The following is an 8378-nucleotide window of genomic DNA, read 5'->3' on the forward strand; positions in this document are numbered from 1 at the left end:
GGATGGGGCAGAGGGGGGAGGGAGGAAGGGGAGAGCGATGCGACAGGCGGCTCGGCGATCCGGGAGGGCCGAACTTCTGTTTTCAGGAGCGGAGGGACGATCGGCCTGCCTGAGGTGGCAGGGGGCTTCCGAAGGTGGGGGGACAGGCGCCTTGGGAAGCTATGAGGTCCCAATCTGAGTGGAGCTGGGCTTGTTCGGGCGGGCTTGTTCGGGGAGCGTTGGGCGAGGGAGGGCCCCCCCCCCCCCCTGGGACAAGGCTCGGGGCGGGGGGTGGGATCCTCGGAATGGGGCAGGGCACCGAATCTCCCGGGAGCACTTCCAAACCCGTAGACCTCGGCAAAAAATGGAAAGACCAAATGTCGGTGCATCCCCGTCCGGGGGGGGGGGGGGGGGGGGTTGGATGGGTCGCGGATCGGCTCCTTGTCTGCCGTCTATTCTGCGACGAAGATGGAGAGTCTAGTGTGCAGGGTTGTGCCAGCGGTGACTGTGGCTTGGGGGCCAGAATGCGCGGAGGCGCTGGCAGTCACCGCCCTACCTGGCCGCCGGGCCCCGCAGGCCTTATTGGAGCCTGAAGAGAGGTGTAGGCGTGTCCGGCTGGTCATTCCCTCCCCTCGACCGCGAGCCGGCAGGGCACCCTGATTAAGAGAGGAGCCCAGCGCGGCAAACGGCCGGGGGGAGGGGGAGGGGGGGGGGGCGTTCCTGACGGTTCCCCCCCCCCCCCCCGGCGGGCGACTGATCATCCAAATCATCTTTGTATGAATACCCTCCTCCGGGTAGCCTTCCGAGCCGGGGGGCTGCAGACATGCTGGGCGTGCGCCTCGCAAAAGCCGGCCTTTTCGACCTTGTTAAGCGAGGCGCCGCATCTACGAGGGGCCGGAGGGGCAGGTCGGGTATGAACTCCCGTGGCCGCGGCCCGGAGGGCGTGGGTGGTTTGGTGAGCGGGGGAGGGCCAGCACGGCAGCGGGGCAGGGGAGGGGGAGGCGCCTCGCGCGCCGCCCCCATACGTCAGTGTCTGACTGGCAGCCCGAGTGATTGAGGCAAAAAAGAAAACAGACTCCTGACAGAATGAACACCAGCCGTAAACTGCTCAACATCGGGCGCGAAGAGCTGGGAGTTCGATTGGCTCCGTAATCACATGATGGAAAATGAACCCACATGCTCTCGGAACATCGTTTATGTTACTGGCGCCCTTGCTTCGGCCCACGGCCGCCAGCCCCGCCCCGGGGGCCACAGCACCGAAGGTGGGAGAATGAGATGTGCAACACGCGCACACGCACTCTCACACACACGCGATGCCTACCTGATCCTCCTCGCCTGCCCGGGGATGGATGTGCCGGGATCCCGGACCCGGCGAGGGCCGGCAGGCGATCACCACCCCGTTGCTCCTTGCGCTAATCCGCCGGGTGGCCCCTCTGCCACCCCTTTTCGGCCACTTGCGTCGGGAAGAGCTGAGGGGAAGGGGGGAACCATAGTCGCGTCCATTGCGAGCTCCATTTCCCCCCTCCCCTCCTCTCCCCTCTCTCTCTCTCTCCTCTCCCCTCCCCCCTCCCCCTTTCCTCCACCCCCAAGACCATGTCCTTCCTCCTTGCCGGCTTCGGCGCTTTCCGTTCTAGCTTCCCCGCTTCCGGCGGTCTTGTCCAGTACGCTGCATGGAGGGCCGATCCGTCGGGCTGCCACCTGCTTGATGCTCTCTCCGCCGGTCAGCCCGATATCTGACTGACCAAACTCATGGATCTCCCCTGGTCGATCGGCCCCCGGCCCCCTCTCGTCCCCTCCGCCCCTCCCGCTTCATTTCCCACCCCCACAGCAAGATCCCCTGGAAGCTGAACCACTCCCGTAAGGCCAATGTGCGTGATCGGCTTGCCATGATCGAGAAGACCGTTGCCGCCGTCCGTTCTGTCCACCCTGAGCTCCATGCCCTGGTACGTCGCCCAGCCCACTTGGAGCGGTTATCTGCTGATGCTTGTTCATGCGCCAAGACTTACCCTCCTCTGCGCCGTCCATGCTCGGAATTCTCCTTTCCTTCCGTGCCGCCCATCCCCCCCCCCCCCCCCCCCCCCCTCTGCACGTGTGCTCCTCCTGCGATTCGCCTGCTGCTCGCAGAAAAACATGGCGCCCCTGCCGAAGACCCCGCGCGAGAAGTACTTCGTTGAGGTCCGCATGACCCCGAGCAACCCCTCCGGCCTGAAGGGTCTGCACAAGATCCCCCACTTCACCAAGCTTCCCCGGAACCACGAGAGCCGCATCCTCTCCTGGTCCAAGACCAAGTAAGGGGGTCCTGTCGTTGCCACTGCCGCTGCCGTCGCCGCCGTCTTTCTGCGTGGATGAACTGCCTGCTTCTCCCTTGCGGCACTCTCACGGACGAGGAAGGATGTCCGCCTCGCCTTGGTCTTGGCCACAATGGCGCAGTCGCGCCTCCCCTCTCCCATGTCGAGGCCCCTCGCCATACGCGTGCACATATTACATACACACGCACCCACACGCGCGCACATACCCTGTGCGGGCAAACGACATGAGGCATCGCATCATTTCATCATTTAGACAGTCCCACCAACTCGGCCATACCTATCTTCCTCTCCCCCGTCCTTGTACTTCCCAAAACCCAAGAAAAAAAGTCGCCTATCCAACAGATCTGCATCCATGATCGACCCTCTGTTGCCTTGTGTGTGTGTGTGTGTGTGTGTGTGTGTGTGTGCGTGTGTGTGCGTGTGTGTGCATGCTTGTGTGTGTGCGTGTGTGCATGCTTGTGTGTGTGCGTGTGTGTGCGTGTGTGTGCATGCTTGTGTGTGTGCGTGTGTGCATGCTTGTGCGTGTGCGTGTGTGCATGCTTGTGCGTGTGCGTGTGTGCATGCTTGTGCGTGTGCGTGTGTGCTTGTGCGTGTGCGTGTGCGTGTTACCCGAGCAAGCCCTTTCCCCCGTTGCCTCCTGCGCCCTCGCGTTTGGGAAAAAAAGGCCTCGGACAATGCGGTGGCAAGTGGTGCGTGATCACGCCACCATCACACGTGCCCGGCATCTATGCTTCGTCCCCGACCATCTCGACAACCCTCTCTTCCTCAGTCCAATGTATCGCCGCGCGACTTGGTGATGAGTTGATCCGGACAGCGGGGAGAATGTCTTCGAGAGGAGTGGGCAGCCGGGCGTGGGGGGCCCCTCCTTGGGGGACATTAGCGAGAAGGCGCCCTTTCACCGTCCAGTTGGACAGAGGGGGCCGACGAGAGGAGGGCAGGGCCGTGTCTGGTGTCAGGGGCGGCCAAGCTTGAAGGAGCGAAGGGAAACACGACACGCAGCATCCTGCCCGGGACCGTCCGCATGGGAGGAGAACAGAGGACTGGCAGGCAGAATACCAGGGGGGGGTGGGGGGGGGCTGGAGGGTGGGGGAGCTGCAGGGACAGCACACCGTCAGATCTGCCCCGCGGCGGTGACCCCGCATCACCCCCCTGGAAAGTGTCCCTGACAAAAGGCTGCCCGATCACCCCCTGGGGCCTCGGGCCGGACCGCAGCGCAGTCCTACCCCCCTCCTTGCTCCTCCTTGCTTCTTTCTCCCTCCCCTCCCTCCCTCTCTCCCACCCTCCTCGCGCCTCCCCCCCCCTTTCGCCGGAGAAGATGGACTCGACATACCTTACGGCCACCCTGGTGACCATTCTCGCGGCTGTCGAGTGCGTGGCCTTCTGGCCTGTCTCTCAGTCTGCCAGCCAGTACCTTTCACGGTATGTGGTGAACTTCCTCCTCGGCGCCCCGGCCCCGATCAAGACCAACCTGGATCCGAAGCAGAACCCCACGGCTGAGGAGACGGCCTCCAAGCTGGACCCCTCGGATTCGCAGGCCGTCCTGCGTTTCCGCAGCCAGGAATACAAGACCGCCAAGGCACAGCTGATGAAGCTCAGCGCGCAGGAGCAGTTTGCCCAGTGGGCCCGTGCGCGTCGCCGCTCGGACAAGGCCATTGACGAGTACCGCGAGGCCAGTGCGTCCAGTCGCTTTCCGCCGCCCGGATTTCTTCCCCTTTCGCCCCCCCCCCCCCCCCCCCTTCCCTCGCCCCCCTTCTCCCCTCGCCGCCCATCTGCAGCCCACCACCGATGCACATACTCACCGGCTCGACCCATGTAGAGACCCGTCATGCCAAGTCGACCATCATCAGCACGTCCAGTGTCACTGTCCTGTCATTGGTGCTGGCCTTCGCACTGCGCTTCGTCATGTACTACATTGTTATGCTCTTTGCCCCGAGCCACGCGGCCTTCCCTGTGCCCTTGCCCGTGCTCCAGTCTTCCCCTCGGTGGTTCATTTGGGTTCTGGGCTTCGGCGCCGGGTCCGATCGGCTGACCGCCGATGGCACCCCCTGCGTTTCGGCATACATTTGGTACTACCTGGTCAGCATCCTCATCCGCCGGGCGCTGGCCATCGTCTGGCCAGACACGTCGTCGCTCAAGGCCCAGCCGGTCTTCTCCATCCCCCAGACCGACCTGTCGCTGGACCTGCCAGATTTGTAGATGTCCCTCTCCCTCTGAGATGTTGCCATGTGACCTCTCTCTCTCTCTCTCTCTCCTCCCCTTCTCCTCCTCCTCTTCCCAATCTCTCTTCCCTTGTGTATAAATCTTGTTCCCCGTCTTCCTTTCTTTCTTCTCTCCCCTGATGCCTGTCCCCTGGCTCCTGTGTGGCAGTCTATTATACATAGAATGGTGCGCGTGCCTGATCACACACACATGCGCACACACACGCACACAAACGTGGATGGTCAGCCCGCTGGGGGGGGGGGGGGAGACAGGTGGTGCCATGGTCTCTCTGTTACTTTGCCCTTGCGAGATTGCGTTCCAAGCCACGCCCCTCAGGCAGGAGGCCGGGCAGCCATTGGACAACGCGGTGCCTTCTCCCCCCAGTGGCCAATCGCCAGATCTCCCAAGCTGGTCCCGGTTGCTGCTTCGAGCGCCTTTAGCCGGTCCGGGTGCGCAGAGTTTCCAGCTCCTGCGACAGCTGGGTCGGGAGCCGGTCGCCGAATGTCTCGAAGTGCCGGGCAATGCGATCCACCTCGGCGCGCCACTCATCCCGATCCACACGCAGCAGATCGGCCTCGGTGCCCGGGACCAGGCTCAGCAGCGGGTTGCCTTGGGCGTCGACGGTCTGCAGGACGTCCGAAGCGATGTGCGCGCCGCCCGCGCGTCGGGGCGGGGGCGTGGTCACGCCCAGCTCGGCCAGCGTCGGCACAAAGCCGATCGGGGTCTCGTGCGAGCTGGCAGTGCCCTCGATGCGGCCGGCGATCCACCGGAGCACACGCGCATTCTCCCCGAAGCCGGGCCACAGCCAGTTGCCGCCTGGACCACGGCGGAACCAGTTCACATGGAAGATCGGCGGCAGCTTGGCATTCTGCCGGCGCGGGGTTTCCAGCCAATGCTGGAAGTAGTCGCCCATGTGGTAGCCGCAGAAAGGCAGCATGGCGAACGGGTCAAACCTGTGGTCATCGCCAGGGAGAATCTGTCAGCATTCGCTGGGCCTGCATACATACGTGTATGCATATTAACGTGCATAAGCATGTGCGTGTGCGTGTGCGTGTGCGTGTGTGTGGAGGCGAAAGCGCGGCGAAGCAGCAATCGAGGCCGCCTTAGCTGCCGCTGGCGTCTTTGCAGTGGCAAGGTCCGAAAAGTCAACGCACCGGACTTCCCCCATTTGCCCCTCGGCGGCGGCGGTCCGCTCCGAGGACAGGGTGGCCCCCATGAAAACACCATGTTCCCAGCTCCGGGACTGGTACACCAGAGGCACGGTGCTGGCCCGGCGGCCGCCAAAAACAATGGCACTGATGGGCACCCCCTCCGGATCCTGCCAGGCCGGGTCCAGCGAGGGGCAGCGCTCGGCCGACACGGTGAACCGGGCATTCGGATGGGCCGCCGGGCCAAGGGACTCGAAGGCGTTGGGGGTGCCACCGGGGGTCCCCTGCCAGGTGGTCAGCCCCTCCGGCCGGGAGGGCGTCAGCCCCTCCCACCAGACATCGCCGTCCATGGTGGTGGCGCAGTTGGTAAAGAGGGTGTCCCGGCGCAGGGCCGCCAGGGCCGAGGGGTTGGTCAGCTCCGAGGTGCCTGGGGCCACGCCGAAGAACCCCCGCTCCGGGTTGATGGCACGCAGTTGGCCGGAGCTGTCGAAGCGCATCCAGGCAATGTCATCGCCAACGCAACTGACCGACCATCCGGGCAGCGACGGCCGGAGCATGGCCAAGTTGGTCTTGCCACAGGCCGAGGGGAAGGCCGCGGCGATGTAGTGCTTTTTGCCGGTGGGGCTGGTCAGGCCAAGGATAAGCATATGCTCGGCGAACCAGCCCTCCTCTCGGCCGATGGCGCTGGCAATGCGCAGGGCCAGGCACTTCTTGCCCAGTAGGGCATTCCCGCCATACCCGGACCCGAAGGACCAAATCTCCCGGCTGTCAGGGAAGTGAGCGATCACACGCTGTCGATTGTGGGGGGGGGGTGTCGGAGTTCCACCTGTGAGTCCATCAAGTCGTCGACCATATCCGCAAGGGGGCGAGGCGGAGAGAAGACACTTGGGAAGCAGAACGAGAGACAGGCAAAGAGAGAGAGAGAGAGAGTGTGTGTGTGTGTGTGTGTGTGTGTGTGTGTGCGTGTGTGTGTGCGTGTGTGTGTGCGAGGCTGTGTGTGTGTGTGTGTGCGTGTGTGTGTGTGTTTTTCTCGCACTCGCACACACACACACACACACACACACACACACACACAGCCTCGCAGCAGCAAGGCTCTCCCATCGAGGAAGACACGTACCTTGTCAATGTTGCATGGCCACGGGGTGGATTTGGAACTTTCGTGCAGAGGGACACCCACCGAATGATGGCAAGGCACAAAGCCGAGCTTCTGCTGGGGGAACTTGGCGGACGGGTCGCGCGCCGGCTCGGGCGGGTGCCGGGCAGCGGCATCAGCAGCCGCCGAGTCACTGGGAATCATCTCCAAGACATCCAGGCCAACGCGGGCCATGAGCTTCATGTTCAACACGACATACGGGGAATCGGTCAGCTGCACACCCACGCGGGCCAGCTTCGATCCCTTGGGACCCATCAGGAAGGGCACGACATAGAGGGTACGGCCTGGAGCCAGGGGAAAGGATGGTTAGTGGTGCGAGGGCGGCAAGTACTACAGGCGGGAATGCGAGGCGAGGGGGGCCAGTCAGGCATCGGCCGGCATTTCCACATACCCTCCATGCACTTGTTGAATTTGGCCTTCAGCTCGGCCTTCATTTCAACCGGGCTGCGCCAGTTGTTGGTCGGTCCGGCATTCTTCTTGTCGACCGGGCAGACGAAAGTCGACTCCTCGGAGCTTTTTTTTCCCCCCCACAGCACGGTTGTGTTAGTGCGGGCTCTTACGGCAATGTGCCAGGACAAGATGGAGGGGTGATCTTGGGAATGGCCACAGGCGGCATGAAGATCAGCCGGGAAGTAGGGCGGGCAGGGAGGCCTAGACATGAGGGAGGAATGGGACACCCTGTAGACGCACCGGGCCACGTCCTTCGCGTCGGTCAGGGCAATGAAGCAGTTGGGCCGGAGTTTCGGGTTCAGCGGCTTCATGGTGCCATCGGCAATGCACCGGGCCGAGAGAAGCTTCTCTTCCTGTGATGGCAGCCGAGAGCCCCAGCAAAGCGAGGGGCAAAGACAGGCGGTCAGGAGGGGTGGGCGCGCGAGGGAGCGAGGGAGAGGCGAGCGCATGGACGCCGCATTTCCAAGGGCATGGGGACCGGCCAACAGGAGCAGGAGCGCCTGCGCATGGGCCTTGGTGTGGCGGGCCATGGCGGTGTGTGCGAGACACGATCGGCCGCCAAGGGGGACGCACCTCGGCGCTGCCGGACACAAAGTGAACAGTGGACGGCCCGAAAAGGGCAACGCGGGAGTAGAGCCACTGCTGGAGAGGGGTCCGCTCACTGACGACCAGCTGCGCGCGCTCGGTGTCCTTGACCATGCGGCTGATGATGTCGGCATAGGGCACGCTGCCGGGGGCCGCGGAGGCCAGATCCCGGACGCGAGTGTCCAGCAGCCCGCTGGAGAGGATGGCCTGGGCGCGTAGGACTGCCGCCGTGGTCCGCGGAAGGGTCGTGCTGGGGGCCATGGTGTTCGAGTCGCGCGGCATGGCACTGATTTCCTCCATGAGGGACGAGGAAAAAAGGAGCTGGTCGCGAAGGGGGGGCAGACGCGGCTGCAGGGGCTCGCCCATTGGCACGTCTCCGGAGGTGAGAATGGTCCCGGCCTCCTGCAGACGGGCCACGTTCTTACGAATGTCCGTCTCCACCGGCTCCTTGGGCTTTTCCTTCTTCGGCAGGGGGAAGCGAATGCCGAGTGTGGCGAACTGGGCCTGCATGCGAGAGGGGCGGGGCGGGCCGGGGCGGGGCGGGGGCGCCAAATG

General features: G+C 64.1%; 3 protein-coding genes across 3 annotated transcripts in view; 2 read left to right on the forward strand and 1 right to left on the reverse strand.

The window, feature by feature from the left end:
- Positions 1–1545: 1545 nt before the first annotated feature.
- H696_03815 (hypothetical protein) lies at positions 1546–2683 on the forward strand. The gene is made up of 3 exons (XM_009497674.1): positions 1546–1640; positions 1808–1922; positions 2104–2683. Exons 1-3 carry the CDS (start codon positions 1573–1575, stop codon positions 2269–2271), a joined length of 351 nt encoding a protein of 116 aa, XP_009495949.1. The 5' UTR covers positions 1546–1572; the 3' UTR covers positions 2272–2683.
- A 920-nt stretch (positions 2684–3603) lies between these two features.
- On the forward strand, positions 3604–4484 carry H696_03816 (hypothetical protein; the record flags this gene model as incomplete). Its single annotated transcript, XM_009497675.1, has 2 exons — positions 3604–3961; positions 4105–4484. The coding sequence occupies 2 exons, from the start codon at positions 3604–3606 to the stop codon at positions 4482–4484; spliced, it is 738 nt and encodes a 245-aa protein (XP_009495950.1).
- Positions 4485–4745: 261 nt separating this feature from the next.
- The window catches only part of H696_03817 (phosphoenolpyruvate carboxykinase (GTP)), a 4098-nt gene continuing 465 nt past the window's right edge, over positions 4746–8378 (reverse strand). Inside the window, exons 3-8 of the mRNA XM_009497676.1 lie at positions 7812–8327; positions 7479–7591; positions 7180–7301; positions 6753–7072; positions 5642–6426; positions 4746–5440 (exon numbers count right to left, since the gene is read on the reverse strand). Coding sequence (XP_009495951.1) covers positions 4924–5440; positions 5642–6426; positions 6753–7072; positions 7180–7301; positions 7479–7591; positions 7812–8327 — 2373 coding nt within the window. The 3' untranslated portion in view covers positions 4746–4923. The remainder of the gene's footprint in view (positions 5441–5641; positions 6427–6752; positions 7073–7179; positions 7302–7478; positions 7592–7811; positions 8328–8378) is intronic.

This window comes from Fonticula alba, assembly GCF_000388065.1.
Source record: "Fonticula alba strain ATCC 38817 unplaced genomic scaffold supercont2.6, whole genome shotgun sequence".
NCBI classification, from domain to species: Eukaryota; order Rotosphaerida; family Fonticulaceae; genus Fonticula; species Fonticula alba.

Coding starts and splice junctions, on each gene's coding strand:
- H696_03815 (XM_009497674.1), top strand. CDS start 1,573: ATGTCCTTCCTCCTTGCCGGCTTCGGCGCTTTCCGTTCTAGCTTCCCC. Junction 1,641..1,807: donor GCTTCCGGCGGTCTTGTCCA/GTACGCTGCATG, acceptor CCACCCCCACAG/CAAGATCCCCTGGAAGCTGA. Junction 1,923..2,103: donor ACCCTGAGCTCCATGCCCTG/GTACGTCGCCCA, acceptor TGCTGCTCGCAG/AAAAACATGGCGCCCCTGCC.